The sequence below is a fragment of the Anopheles coluzzii genome, chromosome 2 (assembly GCF_943734685.1).
Source record: "Anopheles coluzzii chromosome 2, AcolN3, whole genome shotgun sequence".
Lineage (NCBI taxonomy): Eukaryota > Metazoa > Arthropoda > Insecta > Diptera > Culicidae > Anopheles > Anopheles coluzzii.
In genome coordinates, this window is record NC_064670.1 from 74,379,867 (window position 1) to 74,400,343 (window position 20,477).

Consider the following 20,477-nt stretch of genomic DNA (forward strand, 5'->3'; position numbering starts at 1 on the left):
ACTCCGCACTGTGCCCGCATTTCGCACAGTGCGCGCACTTCGCACTTTTCGCACAGTGCGAGCATAATCCGCACGGTGTGCGCACTTTTCGCAGAGTGCGTGCGCACTCCGCACTTTACGCACGCTTCGCACAGTGCGAACACTTCGCTCAGTGCAAGCATATTTAGAAAATTTCGTGCAGTGCTTCACTTTGTACTGTGCGAGCACACTTCGTACCATGTTATAGGAAGTCAGTTGGTGTAGTACTGAGCATATTTTGACAAACCGCCTTTTAGCATTAGCATCAGTTAGCATTAGCGACTCCTATGCGTTGGTGCAACGAGTTGAAGTCGGGGCGAATCAAATGTCCATAAATCGCTTGCACACATACCACACACATGCCCATCGCCCCCCCCCTCCCGCCCCCTCCCTCTTTGTCGCCCTGTCCCATGTCCCCTTCTCTTTAGTTAATTACAAAATTTTACTAGGGCTCCGAGTGAAAATTATATTTTTTGCATTAAAACATGCCCTGCTATCGCAAGCCTGCGACGCGAATAATAGTTTTCGCGTGAAACCAGCTGTCTGTTTTATTGCACAATCGCAAAGCAGTGGCTACGAGAACAAGCACAGACACGTTTCATCTCAACCAAATTCAAGAGAAACCTCAACTCACTGGAGCGTCGTTTACCTACGACCTTCACAATTCATAGTTGTTTTAAAGAGACGCGTGCTTGGTGCCAGCCGATTTTTCCTGATAATTTCTACGGCTACGGACCGCTGTGTTGATATTGTGTTTCGGTGCCTTTAAATTTTTGTCTGTGTTGTATGCTTGTGGTTGTGTTACGGGTTTTCGATGGTGGTCAAGCGCAGCGTTCTGTGCATTCGATTCTCGCAGAAAATGTCTCCGCACAGTTTCGGTGTGCTCGTGCACCAGCCATCTATGCACGTGCACACTGGCAAAGAATTATGTTTCTCGCTCTACCCAATGCCTTGAGCCAACGATGATTAAATTGTATTGTTTTCAGCTGTGCGCGTGTATTCCAGCGTTCTGCGCTTTCGCCATGCGTAAAAGGGTGGAAAAGAAGAGCGAGGAATGAAGTGCAGCTTCTCTCTCTCTCTCTCTGTCTCTCTCTCTCTTTCTCTCTCTTTCTCTCTCTTTCTATCTCTTTCTATCTCTCTCTTTCTCTCTCTCTCTGTCTCTCTCTCTCTGTCTCTCTCTCTCTCTCTCTCTTTCTCTATCTCTCTCTCTCTCTCTCTCTCTCTCTCTCTCTCTCTCTCTCTCTCTCTCTCTCTCTCTCTCTCTCTCTCTCTCTCTTTATCTCTCTCTCTCTATCTCTCTCTCTCTCTTTCTCTCTATCTCTCTATTTCTCTATCTCTTTCTCTCTTTCTCTCTCTCTCTCTCTCTCTCAAGTGTAGAGTGTGCTCGCACTGTGCGGAGTGTACGAAAAGTGCGCGCACTGTGCGAAGTGTGCGTAAAGTGCGGAGGCGCACGCACTGTGCGAAAAGTGCGCGCACCGTGCGGATTGTACTCGCACTGTGCGGATTGTGCTCGCACTGTGCGAAAAGTGCGAAGTGCGCGCACTGTGCGAAGTGCGCGCACTGTACGAAGTGCGCGCACAGTGCGGAGGGCGCGCACAGTGCGGAGAGCCCGCACAGTGCGAAATGTGCGTGTACGCACAGCACACTTCATTCCCAAATAGCATTGGAGCGTTACGTTTCGCGATTTTTGTATGGAAGCGTTACTGCTCGCTACCTGCTCATAACACTGCTCGATAGCAGTCCTTAGTGAGCAGGTAGCGTGTAACATTCTATGTAAGCTCAATGAAAGCTCAAATCTCAAGCGTTACTTAGCGAGTGCTCGAACCACAGTATAGCGTTGTGGGTTCTGTATTCGGATGTAAACAAAAACACACACACTTTTTTTTAAATTTCGATACACATTGTCCAGTACAACGATAAAATGTATTTTATTTAGCTATTATTCAATACTTACATGCCCCAATACATGGTTTTACACGTTTAAATACGATTTCAACCATCACTTTGGATGGTATCAACGGATGCCGACGGCGTTGTTGTCTCTGCGTCAGGCACATTTATTGTTGCCGCTTCTAATGCTCGGATCGTTTTTTCGTTAGCAGTAGCACAACGATTAAACGCACTAATTGTACCACTTGCAAAGCGATACAAATAAAGTAAAACACATAATACACCGTACAACACACTTCTTAACAACACTTGCACATAAAAACCACTTGTCGATGCGGTGATCCAATATCCTGTTTGTAGTGGAAAAATAACAATGAAAGATTAGAATGCTTTCAAATATGACATTATTTTATAATACTTTCCTTTCCATGCTATTTTGTGGTGTATGGCAACGTTGGTTTGATTGAAGATACACAACGACAGGTGTGTTGGTCCAGTTGAGAATGTGCCGATCACGATCACAGCCGGCTTTAGTGATTGTTGTAGAAGCTGTAACAAAGATCAATATCATTAAATCTGCATTATTTTTACCATTCATTGTGATTTCATGAAAAAGTAAAGTGAAAAAGTAAAGTAAAAGTGAAAAAGTAAAACATTTCATCTTACCGGCGTCGTATTTCGTCGGCATACACACACACACACAGCTGCTCGATCATACTCGGACGAATGTTGCCAAATTTCGGGATGAAATGATGTTTTTCCTGTGAAATAATGTGTTCAAGCATTAAAAGATAGTTTATTTACTGAAATATGCACAGAACACTAACCTTTTCTCGAGTTTTCACATAAAATTTCACGATTATTCTGCACACAATCTTTACGGGCAGTTGTCCGTGTTTGTTTACGTTTCTAACTTGACAGATATGCGAGCTGCCATGTGACGAAGCGAAATACATTCAAACCTCGCCAATTGCAAGTCTGCTTTTTCAATTGAATACAAAAAAATCCGAGTTGTTCATATAAATATGAGGAAAAGTTAGTAAATCCACATTGTATAAAATAATAAACATGAAAAAATACGCAGACATTAGTCGTATTGCATAAAAAATGTCTTTTTAATAAACAAAATCTATCTTTTTTTGTAGACATATGATATCAATGCAATTGGCGAGTTCTAATTGTATCATATATATTGCTATGCGGTTATATTTTCAATGCGGTTTAAATTAAAACAATCAGTGTTTTTTTAATAATCAGAAAAATAATTATAAACTGAATAATGATTAAAATGTATTTTTTTTACATTTACTTACAACGATAACCTAAGTAGTAAGCATGTACATGCACGTGTATAATTAATAATTAAATTTTTTAATCCCTGTTTTTGCACGAAGCCGTAATTTCTTTCGACGAAAGAACCCGTACACGAAGCACTTACACACGGATAAAGATAAACACGTTTTATTTGCAATTAAAGTATACTTGCGGTGATCTCCGTTCACGTTGAGATCAATATGATAAGAGAGGCGATCGATCCGCTGATCGATCGCTTTATAGATGCTTCTCGCAGGAAGCAGGATAGCGCATTCTCTCGTTGCCACGTGCCGAACGATAACGTGTCGGCCCGTGATTGGTCGAGCTGGTGCGTGGGAGAAACGCATTCTCCTAGACGTATGCGGGAGAAACGCATGCGAGAATTCGCATGCCGACGTGTCGGAGTCGACATCAGGATTACAATTCGATTTGACCGTTTATTTCGACAACCATCCTCCCCCCTTTGGGAAGAAGACTTCCTTCCCAAATATTTCACGCTACTAGGTGGTCGTGCTTGTGTCCTGACTTCAAAGAGCATTTCGTGTAAGACATGTTGAACGTTGAGGTTTTCTCGTTGCTTATGAAAGTTTTCCCAAAACGTACATGTGTTACGTTAGCTCCCCCCGTGGGGAGGGCGCACGCACGATAGACGAGAGGCCACCACGCTGGATGCCACAGTGCGATCTCGGAGCGACACGAAGCAGGAACGTAGCACCGCTCAGGAACGATGAGGACTGGAGCAGGTGCAATCACGGAGCGGCACGAAGCAGGAACATAGCACCGCTCAGGAACGATGAGGACCGGAGCAGGTGCGAGGTCACACGGTGCAGTCACTGGACGGCACAGTGCGATCACGGAGCGACACGAAGCAGGAACGTAGCACCGCTCAGGAACGATGAGGACTGGAGCAGGTGCAATCACGGAGCGACGTGAAGCAGGAACGTAGCACCGCTCAGGAACGATGAGGACCGGAGCAGGTGCGAGGTCACACGGTGCAGTCACTGGACGGCACAGTGCGATCACGGAGCGACACGAAGCAGGAACGTAGCACCGCTCAGGAACGATGAGGACTGGAGCAGGTGCAATCACGGAGCGGCACGAAGCAGGAACATAGCACCGCTCAGGAACGATGAGGACCGGAGCAGGTGCGAGGTCACACGGTGCAGTCACTGGACGGCACAGTGCGATCACGGAGCGACACGAAGCAGGAACGTAGCACCGCTCAGGAACGATGAGGACTGGAGCAGGTGCAATCACGGAGCGACGTGAAGCAGGAACGTAGCACCGCTCAGGAACGATGAGGACCGGAGCAGGTGCGAGGTCACACGGTGCAGTCACTGGACGGCACAGTGCGATCACGGAGCGACACGAAGCAGGAACGTAGCACCGCTCAGGAACGATGAGGACTGGAGCAGGTGCAATCACGGAGCGACGTGAAGCAGGAACGTAGCACCGCTCAGGAACGATGAGGACCGGAGCAGGTGCGAGGTCACACGGTGCAGTCACTGGACGGCACAGTGCGATCACGGAGCGACACGAAGCAGGAACGTAGCACCGCTCAGGAACGATGAGGACTGGAGCAGGTGCAATCACGGAGCGGCACGAAGCAGGAACATAGCACCGCTCAGGAACGATGAGGACCGGAGCAGGTGCGAGGTCACACGGTGCAGTCACTGGACGGCACAGTGCGATCACGGAGCGACACGAAGCAGGAACGTAGCACCGCTCAGGAACGATGAGGACTGGAGCAGGTGCAATCACGGAGCGACGTGAAGCAGGAACGTAGCACCGCTCAGGAACGATGAGGACCGGAGCAGGTGCGAGGTCACACGGTGCAGTCACTGGACGGCACAGTGCGATCACGGAGCGACACGAAGCAGGAACGTAGCACCGCTCAGGAACGATGAGGACTGGAGCAGGTGCAATCACGGAGCGGCACGAAGCAGGAACATAGCACCGCTCAGGAACGATGAGGACCGGAGCAGGTGCGAGGTCACACGGTGCAGTCACTGGACGGCACAGTGCGATCACGGAGCGACACGAAGCAGGAACGTAGCACCGCTCAGGAACGATGAGGACTGGAGCAGGTGCAATCACGGAGCGACGTGAAGCAGGAACGTAGCACCGCTCAGGAACGATGAGGACCGGAGCAGGTGCGAGGTCACACGGTGCAGTCACTGGACGGCACAGTGCGATCACGGAGCGACACGAAGCAGGAACGTAGCACCGCTCAGGAACGATGAGGACTGGAGCAGGTGCAATCACGGAGCGGCACGAAGCAGGAACATAGCACCGCTCAGGAACGATGAGGACCGGAGCAGGTGCGAGGTCACACGGTGCAGTCACTGGACGGCACAGTGCGATCACGGAGCGACACGAAGCAGGAACGTAGCACCGCTCAGGAACGATGAGGACTGGAGCAGGTGCAATCACGGAGCGGCACGAAGCAGGAACATAGCACCGCTCAGGAACGATGAGGACCGGAGCAGGTGCGAGGTCACACGGTGCAGTCACTGGACGGCACAGTGCGATCACGGAGCGACACGAAGCAGGAACGTAGCACCGCTCAGGAACGATGAGGACTGGAGCAGGTGCGAGGTCACACGATGCAGGAACGAATGGGCATGGTGAATGGGGTGCGATGATAACCTGATAGTTACTTCTCACTCCCATTGCTTTCGACGTGCAGCATCGTATGGTGTTTTTTGGAGCATACTTGGCATCGTTTCTCGCAAGGGCATTTTGCTGCAGCATGTTGTCGGGAGAAGCAATTGATGCACTTACCTAAGGCCATTATGTAATTGGTACGCTCCAAAAACGACCGCACGCGCAGTTCCGGACACAACGTGGACCCGTGCCCTGTTTTATCGCACGCATAACACCGTCGCACCGCCATCCATGATTGGTTTCTATTGCCTACTGTTCCGATATTCGCATGTCGGCCTTCTGCGAGCACAGTAGCGGACAGCATCGCGCGCTCCGTCCGCGCCGGTGCGTGGTTCGTAGCGGGACGTTCCGTCCGGAAGTTGTTTCCTGGCTTGGCCTTTGGTTCGTAGTAGAGGGTGTTGGCCAGCTGATCTAGCTCGTTGCGGAGTACTTTCCACGTAGGGATCTGCTGAGAATCCAGGCGGCGAGTGATCTGAGCAGCGGTTTCTTCGTCCAACTTGCTCAAAACGAAGCTCACTATCATTCCGTCTTCCACTGCTGACGCGGCTTGATCCATTTTGCCAGCAATCTGGCGCGCTGACGATGTCGATGTTTCAACGGCGTCGATAAGCCGCATCAATGCCGTTGAAGACGCTGCTGTCAATTTGGGTAACGCGTACAACTGCTGAAAGTGGCCGAGAAATGCCACGCGCTTCTTGTAGAAGCGTTCCTCAAGACGTTTCCACGCGTCTTGGAAGGTCATCCCAGCATTTTCAAATGCTTCGCAGCTGTCACGGGCTATTTCACATCGTTCAAAGCATTGGATAAGGAAAGCATAGCGGTCTGCATCTTCTTCCAACCCAGCCACGCGTTTGTTGAATCGCCCTGCGAACGCGGGCCACTCCGATGGCGATCCAGAAAATTTGGGTAGGTCTAGCCGTGGGAGATGGTTCTTCTTTGCAGTGGCCGGCAGCATCGTAGCGTCGAGTGCTGGCGTCGCAAATGTGTTTCCCGGGCGCAGCTCGGCCAAAGCGCATTTCGCCGTCGCGTACGCCTCGGTGAAGGGGACCCGTCTTGGATGCGGTCCCGCGAGACCCTCGAGCTGCAGGAGAGCATTTCTACCGTCGGTCCATAGTGACTCTAGGATTTCAGCTTTTATGGAAGCCATGGTTTTTGAGAGCTTTCCTTCGCGAGCCTCATCGAGTATTGCCTTAACTGCACCTTCCAACGCAGTTAGCTGACGCGCTGCCTCGATGCTGTGCTCGCTATCACCCGGTGTCGTCATGGCTGAAGCACTTACGATAACTTATACACTTACACGAAGCACTACACTCGCGTTAAATCACGTCGGGGTCACCAAATGTTTTTGCACGAAGCCGTAATTTCTTTCGACGAAAGAACCCGTACACGAAGCACTTACACACGGATAAAGATAAACACGTTTTATTTGCAATTAAAGTATACTTGCGGTGATCTCCGTTCACGTTGAGATCAATATGATAAGAGAGGCGATCGATCCGCTGATCGATCGCTTTATAGATGCTTCTCGCAGGAAGCAGGATAGCGCATTCTCTCGTTGCCACGTGCCGAACGATAACGTGTCGGCCCGTGATTGGTCGAGCTGGTGCGTGGGAGAAACGCATTCTCCTAGACGTATGCGGGAGAAACGCATGCGAGAATTCGCATGCCGACGTGTCGGAGTCGACATCAGGATTACAATTCGATTTGACCGTTTATTTCGACAACCAATCCCTATATGAGTGTTATTAAGTAAAACAAACAATTTACTCTGTTCATTTTTCAATTCTTCAAGATAATGTTGTTTTTAATATACACATGTAAGTTTGTTTAAAAAACATATTAAAAAATATTCAAAAAATAAGTCACATGTACATAAATATCTATATAAATGTATATATATATTATATATAATATATATATATATATATATATATATATATATATATATATATATATATATATATATATATATATATATATATATATAAGTTGTTAATATCATTATTTTTGATATTATACCATATTATACCGATGCCGGAAACCTTTAATTTTTTCATCAAATTTTAGTTCAAGTTTCTGTTAATTTTGTTTTTAACATATGTGATCTGAATCGTAATGGAATATTCATCACTCATCTTTCTCAAATGCAGTTAGACCATTTCGCTTTGCTTTGAATTCTAAGTCAGAATGTATGGGGCGCGCGGTACGGGTAAGAAGAACATAGGGGCGGGGGTACAAATAAACGCATCACAACACCAATGTTTGGGTGAGACGGTGATGGTGTGAAACGCTTCTTGCTTCAAGCTCTTGCGGTAACAGCGTTAAAGGCAACAACAACAACAGAGAATAACGCATCGCGTAGAAACAAACACACCGTTCGTGGGTATGTCAGGGGGGGAAACAACGGGAAAAGCTCAATTCTCTCTCAGCGATGCCGCTTGGGTTGTGCTACGTTACCCAACACTAGCTTGCATTTCGCTCCTGGGAGCGCATCGCACAATCGCTTCTGGGAGCGCATCGCACAATCGCTCCTGGGAGCGCATCACACAATCGCTCCTGGGAGCGCATCGCACAATCGCTCCTGGGAGCGCATCGCACAATCGCTCCTGGGAGCGAATCGCACAATCGCTCCTGGGAGCGCATCGCACAATCGCTCCTGTGTGCAGCGCTCCGTGCGGAGCTACCTGTTTTTCCTGTGGGCAGTGCGGGAGCGCGCACAATAAGAAGAGCGGAGCGATTGAGGTAGCTCTTTCTCTCTTGACCCAACACTAATCATAACACCAATCGTCCAGGACTTAGGCTGACACACATGCAGTCGCTCGCTGCGGATCCTTGAGCTGTACTGACGATTTCATGTGGTAGCAAGAATGAGAGCACACAGAGGAACTTTCGGTGCAGCAGTGCAAGCGAGACACCGATGTCAGCACAGCGCTGCGAGCAGATCAAACTGAGCGCGCTGGCGGAATGTAAACGCACACATTTACACATGTGTAATTGTGTTAGTGCCAAAACTGTCTCGAAACCAAAACGCGCTCTCGCCTCCGTGTATTTCACACCGATTCTCCGCTTAAATCTAGGTTTTTACGCACACCATGATAAAATATCCCGCTCTTTGCCTGTAGGGCTGTCAATGTTGTAAGTAGGTATAAATTTGGGATCAATTTCACGTTGGATTCAATATGATGATGCGATATAGCAGTTAATATATTCTTTTTTAAATACTTATACAAATTATGATAAAAATAGTTAAAATACATTGCAGCTTATTGAATTCATGTACCTCATTGTTTAGTTCATTCTATACGTATACATTTTTGCGGGCGCCAACATAACCGCAATAAATTTTTGTCTGTCTTGTATATTCCACGTGACAACCATCAGACGTTTCAGTTTCAGCTATCAACAGGTTATTGATAGTACACTAAGGCTGATAGATTCTTTTCGACGCGGACACATGGTTTTTCAGGAGTTTCATATTTGAGCGACACTTTCTTGATTCTTTATTTCGAAAAAAAATAACTTTATGTGATGGAAATTCGATCCTTTAACTTTTTGAACAAATCTTATAAGAAATTCAGTGGTTCCAAGAAATCCTGTGAGCCTGTCCAAATGGGGTTCCATTGATTCCAGTTCTCGTCCTTTAAAGTTCACTACCAATAAGAAGCGTTTTCACCTATGTTTATCAAACTACTACCGTCGCTCATATTTTGTACTTCCTCACGTGGCTCAACGAGCTAAAAAGAACTTATAAAATACATGTGAAGTAGGGAAAAGAGATAGCGTGGCGTGCGCCGAGTGAGCGCAGGAGTGAATTTAAGCGGCGCGCGCTGCTGGGTCGAGAGGTAAATGGAACGCGAAATGTCGAAGGTGAAGGACGTGCGAATTGGAGAAAAATAAAGTGAACTAAACGAAAGCCTCCCATCCTCTTTTTTGGTGTTTAACTGATTCTCACATACATACTTACTTACTTACTTATCCGGCGCTACAACCGCTTTGCGGTCTTGGCCTGCCTCAGGAGTGTCCGAAACCGCTCACGGTCTCGCGCCTTCGTCTGCCAGTCCGTTATCCCGGCCTTAATGGCGGACGCCTCCACGCCATCTTGCCACCTCAATTTGGGCCTACCACGCCTCCTCTGTCCTTGTGGCACATACATACTAGTTTTCTCTTATATTTACTTCTATTTTGCTGCTTCTATTTTGCATTCCATATGCAAGGATATTGCTCCACCTCAGCAATGAACAAAAGAGTTGCCTCTTCCGTCCTTTTCACGGACTGTAAATAAAAAGATAATGAATACTTATTGCCAATTTTGACTCATTTATGTTAAGAGATTGAGTAAATCGATATTGATGAGCTCTGATGTTTTTTCGCGCTAATAGAGAACTATAAATAGCGTAAACGGCTACGTTTGTAGTATAAAACTAATAAACCATCAAATCAAGTTACTCTAAAATACCAGAGAGCACCACTGATGTTGTTCGCTTCGGATGATGTTTTGAAACCAAATCTATGTCTATACTAGAAAATAGCCTATAACGTCTTTCTGCCTGCTAGCATCAATAACAACTTCACCATTGTTGTCGGTATTTTCACTATACAAACCTTCTATTTAATATGTTTTTGCTCCATTACCTTTTTTTACTGTTTACGTTAATTAGTGTTGTGTAGAAGTAGTTTTGGAGCTGGAAAAGAAAATAATGACAATTATCAAAATTAATACCAACCATAAAGTCGATATACGCACACTTTCACTGAAATGAAGAAGCTATTAAAAGTAAACACTCGACCACCAAATTACACAATCATTACATGTCCAATTCTCTCAGGAGTGGCGAGTTTAGGCTTCTGCTGGGGGGTGGAGGGGGAGGAGGAGGAGGGCTGGTTTGAGTAGTATAAACACTTTTTAGTAAATTCTTATATTGCTTTTTCTCATTTGCTTACATGCTAAGAATTTTAATATATTGCAAAGAGCCAAGAAACTTTTTATTGGACCATTCTACTTCACGCGTGGATTCTTGGATTTTTCTTTAATCCAGCATAATTGTGATACTTTACTCCCTTATTACACCGCACGTCTAATTTTTGTTCTCCATTTTTTTAATTAACCATTACCTATTTACGTTAAAACATGCCTTTACATAGTTTCGACTCAATTTATGGACTACTTTATCCATTCGGTTGCATGTTGCGGTTGCAGCGATTTGTCTGTGTCAAATCAATGTTTCAAAGGCTCTCCACATGGTTTAAATAGTACATGTAATAATATGTTATTGATACCGCAAACCCCTACGTTGTGTTATCATTTTTAGGAAAACAAGAACACGCTTTCACAATTTTACAAATTTTATTTTACGCGCGCTGACGAGATCTGTTTCGCCTTCGTGTCGGTTACAAGATGTGAATAGCATTATGGCAGCTTATTAATGTGAATAGCATTATGGCATCGGACGATGCCATAAATCCATTAACGCCAACTGACAAATACCATACAAAATCGGCCCGCTGTGATCCGACACGGCCCGGCCCGACGCGAATCTCTTGTCTGCGGTCCTACGTTTTAAGGCATCGTCCGATGTCGTCCGGTACGTGTAGCTTGGCCGTCCTAAAGCAAGGCGTAAGTTGAAATAGTCGTATGTCGAATATCTGTGAATATAAAGTTTATAACCGAAATTGAAGAGTCGGAATAGATATTCAAGATCGGGGAGTTGTGGAATCTGAGGTAATATAATTATAACGGTTATCTGCACAGAAATTAAAAAAAAATACAGTAGAACGTCGATTATCCGGGGGCGGATTAACCGGCTGGCGGCTTCACCGTGCGCATAAATGTGACAGCTGTTCAAACGTACGGCAAACATTTGCAGCGATACTCAAGTGGGCAACCAGTTTGTTTAGCAGCTCTGTAGTGTCTAGTGTTATTTTCTAAATTCATTTTTGTTCATGAACAATTGTTAAACCTGTAGTTATTATTATTATTATTATTATTATTATTTATTATATATATTATAATATTCTACTAACGATTAATCGATTGATTCAAAGTTAATTATTCATAAAACTATTGAATTTTATAATTTTTATATGAATTTGACATTTCTTGGACCATCGTGCAAATCGATTAACCAGCATTCGTCTGGTCTCGAGCTGCCCGGATAATCGACGTTCTACTGTATATCAATTTCGTCTCAATGACATCTTTCAACTGTCAAAATCGTCGTATCTGCGAATCGTCGTAACTCGAGTGGGTCGTAACTCGGGGGACGCCTGTACATGTTGAATTTCAGAAAACGGTTGTGAAATGTCGAATGATGCCAAATTTTACAAGGTTTCAAAAACAGAAATAAATTAACTACCTATTTTTCTTTTTCAACCAGATACGTAGCGCTCGCTTGTAGTAAACATATACAACTGTTTTGAACTATTCTCATGAGCGTTTGAAAGTTTTCCTATATCATTCTAACGTTTTGTAGTAACGTTGCTAATCTCCTCTGCCATCTGTACTATTTCTACCATTTCCTAAAACCTGGAGTTAACTATTTTCATCCCTCGCTAGGTACATTCGGGATATTAAAACATCATAAATCATCAATGTCTATCAAAAGTTCAATGAAAATAATTAAAATGATTGTTTGATAAAAAATGAGAACGAAAAGACGATGCACGGACGAGCTTTCTGCATTTTTCAAAATGCAAAATTTTTCTAATTTTACCAGAACTTCTTATTGCAGATAAGAAGCATTATGCCTATATATCAGAATAAACCCCAAAAATTGTTTATTTTTAATGTTATCACTAATTATCTCTAACAATTCATCACAAATAGTGTTGCGTATTGAATTCACTTTATTGAAAAAGAATGTAATAATGAGGAGAATAAAAGAGTGGAAGTTCACGAGCCAACGATGCTGATTGATCTAGAGCTCTTTTAGTTGATGCCAGGTCGGGGTGCATCCGGACGGCATCCAGGTTGTGTCACGTCAGGAGCGATGACAATCATCACCGCTCATACATAGGGTGTTCCATATACAACATTTCCTCCCTCTTGTATGAAGATCCTGGTTCACTCTAGGATGGCGAGTAGCGTAGAGGAGGGCGACGTTGTCTTTGGGACCTGCGGGCTACTGGCGGTGAGTCTTCGCTTGACAATGAGGTTAATTGTTGCGGGCTGCTCATAGGTGTTCCAAACACAATATCTGATGAAATGGACTCATCTGAAGACGTTGCTGTTTCGTTGGCTTCATTATTGATTGGTGGTTGCTGCGTCTCAGTGTTCGCATAGAAGTCCAGTCGACGAGGTACGTCTTCATCGGTCTCTTCGAAGCTGACGTTGCCTTGGAAGCTTCGAATCTGGTCGACATGTCGCTTAAGCATCTTTCCGTTAGATCTGATTTGATAATGAAGATCACCCAAGCAGGCTTCGATGACTCCTACAATCCATTTGTCCGTTCGTGGGTTTCCAGAAAGACAGTACACTTTCTGTCCAACTGAGAATGTACGGAAAGTCGGTTCGAATGTGGATTGTTGCTTCTGATGCATCCGTGTTTTTATATCTTGTGGTCGCACAAGATCAATGCGCGTGCGAATGTTTCGACCTAAGAACAACTTTGCTGGCGGACTTCCTGTTTCGGTGTGAGGAGCCTTTCGGTATTGTAGCAGAAACGTGTTAAGATTCTTTTGCAAAGTGTCTTTTGTTGTACCCATAGCTGTCAACGCCTTTTTTACGGTTTGAACATACCGTTCTGCTTGGCCGTTTGTAGCCGGATGGTAGGGGGCTGTCAGCTTATGGCACTTAACGCCTGTGTTTTTGAGGTAAGACGTGAAATCGGCTGATGCAAATTGTGGACCGTTGTCGGAGACTACCGTTACTGGTGCTCCATAAGCTGCGAATAGTTCATCCAGTAAACTGATCGTTGCGTTTGTTGTAGTCGATGTGGTTACCTTTACCTCGAACCATTTGCTGTATGCATCCACAACTACTAATAGCATAGCGCCTGCCACGGGACCTGCATAGTCGATATGTATGCGTTCCCAAGGTGCGTTAGGGTATTCCCAATGGTGTTTGTTGAATTTTGGTGGACTTGTGGCTTGTCGTGCACATTCTGTGCAAGATTTAGCTGTTTGCTCGATTTCGGAATCAATTCCTGGCCAATAGACATATGATCGTGCCAACCCTTTCATTTTGACGATTCCAATGTGAGCTGCATGTAAATCGTTCATTATGGCTTTGCGCAGGGAAGCCGGAATTACGACGCGATGCTCGAACATCAGGCAGTTCGCTGTTAGGGTATATTTTGCCTCGGGTGCTTTATAACCCATTCTCGCGAGGTCTCTACCGTGTTCAAGATCTTGGATTATTTTGCCTAGTTGGATGTCTTTGCGCGTTTCACGTGCAATGTGTTCTGCTCTAATTGGGAGTTGCTGAATCTGTTTGAGAATAAAATGATCGAATTCATCATCCATATTTCCTCCCTCGTGTGAAAATTGTCTATTGCTCTGGTTTTCTTTTGGCGCATTTGGGATTCTGGAGCAGTAATCGGCGTTTGTATTCTGGTTTGTGGGCCTGTAGACAATATCGAAATTGAAATGTGCCAGATAGTCGGCGTAGTTGGCCATTCGACTAATGCACAAAGTAGGCAAAGACTTTTCTGGGTGCAGTATTTGAGTAAGGGGCTTATGATCAGTGATTAGAATGAATTTTCGCGCATAGAGGTAATGGAAAAACTTTTTCACTGCCCACACTATCGCAAGAGCCTCCTTATCAATCATAGGGTATCGTTGTTCAGTTTGCGACATTGTACAACTGGCATACGCGATCGGTCGTTCTGATCCATTGCTCAATCGATGTGAGAGAACAGCGCCGAGACCGGTTTTGCTAGCGTCTGTTGCGAGAATCAGTGGTAACGATGGATCGTACTGCATCAGCACTTGTGGTGAAATTAGCGCAAGTTTTATGTCTTGGTAAGCCTTCTCTGCTGCTTGTGTCCACTCAAAAGGATCGGTAAGCAGTACATCTCGTAGAGGACGTGCCCTACAAGAGAGATTGGGTATGAATGAGGAATAATAAGTTGCCTTACCAAGAAATAATTGTAGTTCCTCTGGTTTAGTTGGTGTTGGAGCGTCGCGTATGGCTTTTATGTGTTTGTCTGATTTGTGCAGGCCGTGACGATCGATGCGATGACCCAAGCATTCGAGGGATGATGTCGCAAAGATGCATTTGGAACGATTTAGTCGAAGACCGTTTCGTCGCATTTGCTCCAATGTCTCGTTCAGCGCTGCTAGCATCTCTTCGAAGTCTTTCGCAAATACAATGACGTCATCAAAAAAACTGACAACATTGGTCAAACCTTGAAGGATCGTCTCCATACGTCGCTGCCAAATAGCTGGTATGTTTGCAGCACCATACACCGCTCTCTTTGGACGGATCAGTCCATGTGTCGATGTGTTTAGCGTCAAAATATGCCGGAAGTCTTCGTCGATTGGAAGGTGCGTGTAAGCATCCGTTACGTCGAGGTGGCAAAACAGGGCAGCTCCTTTCATTTTGTTGAAGATGTCTTCGATTTTTGGTATTGGGTGTTCGTCGATAAGCATTTTGGGATTTACAGTCGGTTTGTAGTTCCCGGTTATCCGAATACCTCCGTTCTTTTTAATGACGATATGGGTCGGTGAAGCCCATTCTGAAACTTCAACTTTTTCGTAGAATCCGGAAGCAAGTTTCTTGTCGATCTCTGATGCGTAGCGTTCTCGAAGAGCGAGTGGTACATCTCGTGCTCGAGCAAAAACCGGAGTGGTATCGGGTTTTAAGTGTACCTTCGCTGGTGGCCCTACAAGCATACCTGGAACGTCGCTAAAGATATTGTTAAAGTCTTCGAGCAGTTTCGACAGTTGAGCTGCTTGTTCCCGAGTTGGTTCGATGCTTGAGAGTACGTTTACTGGTACAGTTGAAGTAAACAGTTCACGAAAATTGATCTCATTTGTGAACTGTGCTATCCAATCGCGTCCGAAAAGCGAGTCATACTTCCCCTCTACAACATATAAGAAAAGATTGTTAGATGTGGTTCCAAGTGAAACTTGGACGAACAGGCGACCAATGCAGTTGATACGATGTCCTGTGTAACTTGAAAATTGGCGGTCTGACGGTTGCAGCGAATATTTCGGCAGTATTTTACGTAATGTGGTTTCGCTGATTATGCCGCATGGTGCTCCGGTGTCCAATTCCATCGTCAGGGGAAACCCGTTGATCTTCACGTTAAGCATTTTCTTTTTCACGGACGGCATATTGTTGATACAATGTAGCGATTGTACCACGTCGATATCGGAGTTCTGCTGCGACTGGACCTGTGCAGTTGGTAAAAGTTTCCGTTCAGATCTACATACCTTTGCAATATGGCCCTTACGATTGCATTTGTTGCATTTAGCGGTGCGAAAACGGCATTGGCTTCGCAAGTGTTGTCCTCCACACCCATTACAGGAATTTGTACGTTGTGTGCCGCTCTCGTAGAATGTGTTCGGTGGTCGATCGGATGATTCACTGCTCGTCTGCCGGTTACGGTTAGCAGGTGCTATACGGCGTTGTTGTTGTTTTGTGCGCGGTTTTTCAAACCCAAGCCGGTGTGTTGTTTCTGATACGGGTGAAACAGTGCCTACTTGTCGAGCCGTGTTGTGTGTGGCTTCCATAGCGATGGCGATGTCGAAAGCTTCTTTGAAAGTCGTAGGGTTCTTTGCAACAATTGTATCACAAATTGCGCGTTCATCGAAACCATGAAGCATTTGTTCGATTAACATTCGGTCAAGAAAAGTTCCATATTCGCAGGAGGCAGCACCTTGTTTAAGCCGCAATACAAACTGGGCAATTGTCTCTCCTTTCTGTTGTCGAATGTTCCGGAACTTGATACTTTCCACGAACTTGTTTTTCTCTTGGTCGAAGTGCCGCTGTAGAATTTGGCGAAGTTCTTCGTATGGAATTTCTTCTGGATTCTTGGGCGTTATCAAGAACTTAAAGGCGTTGTTAAGCTCTGACCCCATGTGTACGCGTGCGTAGTCGGCGTATTTTTCCTTGGGAATGTTGTTGAGTTGGAGCGCCCATTCAAGCCGGTCGAAATAATCAGCGACAGACATCCCCTCAGTTCGTTGGTATGGCTCGTGAGAAAATGGCGGTAGTTTTTGCTGGGACGAAGCTGCGACGTCTTCTCTGGCCTGGCCAACAGCAGTGCCAATTGCGGATTGCAAGGCTCGCGCAATCATGCTTGAAAGTGTTGCCATTGTTTCATTGTCGATGGTAGCCATTTTGTCTCTCTCATTCACGCAATACGCAGTTTTGCAATTCTGTGGATCAGATTCCTAATCGCACTTTTACTGGATCGCCTTTTGTTAGGATCCCACTTCTGACACCAAAAATGTTGCGTATTGAATTCACTTTATTGAAAAAGAATGTAATAATGAGGAGAATAAAAGAGTGGAAGTTCACGAGCCAACGATGCTGATTGATCTAGAGCTCTTTTAGTTGATGCCAGGTCGGGGTGCATCCGGACGGCATCCAGGTTGTGTCACGTCAGGAGCGATGACAATCATCACCGCTCATACATAGGGTGTTCCATATACAACAAATAGCATTTGATAAATAATTTACGTTCCCGCGACCTTGATAGCCGTGTTTTTCTAAATGTAATTTCAAAAAATCATCATACTCACTTAAGTAGTCAAGATAAGAGAGATAATTTCCCTATCGGTTGCCTTGCTCACTTTCATCATGTCCCCTGAAAGCTATACCTAAGCGGCCTAACAATTTTATAGTGCTGACTACTCGCCTTAGCACTTCTCTGCAGTACTTTTCTTCCTTCTTCATTTCTAGAACTAACTCGGTATCATTTCTATTAGCCGTACTATATGCTATATGCTCTTTCGATGTCTCATGTTACGATAAAAGGGATAGCAATAGCTTTCCAGTTATTCAATACTGTTATAAATTTTGAAGAGGATTTAGAAAACAATACATAAGGATAGCAATATACACAATTAGTTGTTTCTGAATATACGAGCCATATTCTCCCTTGTACATTCCCCTTTTTCATTTTTCCTATAAAAATGATCATTGATCCTGACCATTGATTACAGACTCCTGTAATATTCACTGTTATCATCTGTTTTTTTTAGATTTTTATATGGTACCAAAATTTGATGGTTTGTTTTTTACTACAAAGTCAATAAACCCTTCTGTGAAGGGGCGTCTCCTAAGCGCGATATCTTTACGGTAAGTTTATGAACACGTTACTATCGGTTCTATAGCTTGCTGGAGCTCAGAAAGTGCAGTTATTGTCGGACTATTATTTTCTATGTCATCTTTGGAATGAGATACAGAAGGCTCGTCAGTGCATTCGCCAGCAGACATTTTGGGGTGTGGTAACAAAAATTTATCCATTGCAATTTTTTTTAGATACAGGCGGTCCCCGAGATACACGGTTAATGGGGACCGAAAACGGCCGCAAAATACCGCGTATCGTAGTCACTTTATGAATTATTTGATATGATTCTGACTGAATATAACTGTTTTAAACCTTTTGAAATAGTTTTTAACATTCGATCAAAATGGAAATTATTTGGCAATTTGGAATTGATGTGTCAAATCAGTACAATTTGCTCAAAGAATTGTCAATTTTAGAAAACCGCGTATCTCCGAATCCGCGTATAAGAGGTACCGTGTATCTCGGGGACCGCCTGTACAATAAAATCCTCTTCTTTTTTTATTTTTTTTCGCTTCTCTGCACCACTCTGGCAACGCTTCATTTCGAATTCTTTCTCTCTCTCTCTCTCTCTCTCTCTCTCTCTCTCTCTCTCTCTCTCTCTCTCTCTCTCTCTCTCTTTCTGTCTTTCTCTCTCTAATTCTCTCTCTCTCTTTCTCCCACTTTCTCTCGCTCTCTCTCGCTCTCTCTCTCTTTATCTCTCGTTCTCTCATTCTTTATCTCTCTCTCTCTCTCACACACACACACGCATACAAAATATCTTTAGAAAAATATTCACAAAAAAATATTCGTTATGCTTAGATTACTGAACTAATATATGCACATAAATTAACACGATAAATATATACAGATACTAGCTGATTTACCCGGTTCCACACGGGATAAAATTAATGACTTGTTTTAATTAAAAATAGAAGCATTTACAATCCAAGGAGTATAAAACAACGATTACAATGATTATTATAATTTTATCCCAAAGCTTCGATTCTTCTTATCAGTCGTAATATCAGTAGGTAATTAAAATCTGCAATCATCCGCTTGGGTGCTACTGAATTTTTGGTTTACCACGGAGTTTATTGGACACATATATATCATATATCATATACAGGCACTCCATCATATATGCTATTAATGCGAACTGGAGGCAATCGCGTATCTCTTATATTAGCATATGTCGAAATTCGATGTTTTCGGTCAATATATAGCTAATTTCCGTATCATTCTGCTTGAAGGGATAGATTTTAGCCATTAAATTAGTTATTTGATCTGATTTCAACTAAAAAATTGAAATTTTGCGCTATTTTAAATGGTTTTTAAAATTTGACGTAAAGAGAATTTATTTTGAGTTTGACATTTGATGTGGCAAATTAGTATAAGAGCTGTCAAATAAATAAAATCTAAAGCAAATCAAATTAAGATAAGCAAAAAAGTTATCGCGATTGCGAGGCCTCGTGCGAGCTGGCAAACTGCTCGAATTTGCTTGCTGGGTTTTAACTCCAGTGTAAACTGCACTTAACACCGAGTGTCAAAGTGCTGTATACAATAACAACAATACTGCTCTTGGCATTGGATTCAAGGTGTTATAAATTACAAGGTGAAGTTGTTCAGAGCAAAATGACATTTCTCGACTTGACATTTCTCTTCCGGGGGCTCCGGAAAAAAAAATCGGGGAGGGCTGGTGCGGGGTATTGAAATTTGTATGCAGAGAGTGACAGATGTCCCCCACAATGTCGCCCAACAAAAGCGATAAAAATCAACCTGCTAAATACATTATCCTTGATTGGATTAGAAAATTGCTAATAAAATAAGTTTAGTGCAACGTCTGAAAATGATGTGAGTCTTAAAACCTATTCTCATACCACCATAAAGTGTGTGCAAAGTTTCGTTGAAAATAATCCAGCCGTTTCGGAGGTTGCTCGCAACAAACACCGTGACACGAGATTTATATACAGGCGGTCCCCGAGATACACGGTACCTCTTATACGCGGATTCGGAGATACGCGGTTTTCAAAATTTGACAATTCTTTGACCAAATTGTACTGATTTGACACATCAATTGTAAATTGCCAAATAATTTCCGTTTTGATCGAATGTGAAGAACTATTTCAAAGGGTTTTAAACTGTTATATTCAGTCAAAAGCATATCAAATAATTCATAAAGTTACTAAAACTGCTCCCTACTTGCAAAATTACACGAATATTAGTGATATTTTAGCTGGAAATCACGAGATTCGACTTACGCGGAAATCCGAGATACGCGGTATTTTGCGGCCGTTCGCGGTCCCCATTAACCGTGTATATTGGGGACCGCCTGTATATATATATATATATATATATATATATATATATATA

General features: G+C 44.1%; 1 protein-coding gene across 1 annotated transcript; it reads right to left on the reverse strand.

Annotated features, from left to right (window-relative positions):
• Window positions 1-14,837: 14,837 nt before the first annotated feature.
• On the reverse strand, window positions 14,838-17,004 carry LOC120961290 (uncharacterized protein K02A2.6-like). Its single transcript, XM_040384991.2, has 4 exons — window positions 16,729-17,004; window positions 16,005-16,224; window positions 14,964-15,911; window positions 14,838-14,917 (listed from the first exon to the last, which is right to left on the reverse strand). Exons 1-4 carry the CDS (start codon window positions 17,002-17,004, stop codon window positions 14,838-14,840), a joined length of 1,524 nt encoding a protein of 507 aa, XP_040240925.2.
• Window positions 17,005-20,477: the final 3,473 nt, after the last annotated feature.

Bases quoted from the DNA above. Each gene is read 5' to 3' on its own strand.
- LOC120961290 (XM_040384991.2), bottom strand. From the start codon at position 17,004: ATGTCTGTCGCTGATTATTTCGACCGGCTTGAATGGGCGCTCCAACTC. The intron at 16,225-16,728 runs GTATTGCGGCTT...CCAACTGCACAG, and splicing joins GAGAGACAATTGCCCAGTTT to GTCCAGTCGCAGCAGAACTC. The intron at 14,918-14,963 runs GTAAGGCAACTT...TCTCTCTTGTAG, and splicing joins GGAACTACAATTATTTCTTG to GGCACGTCCTCTACGAGATG.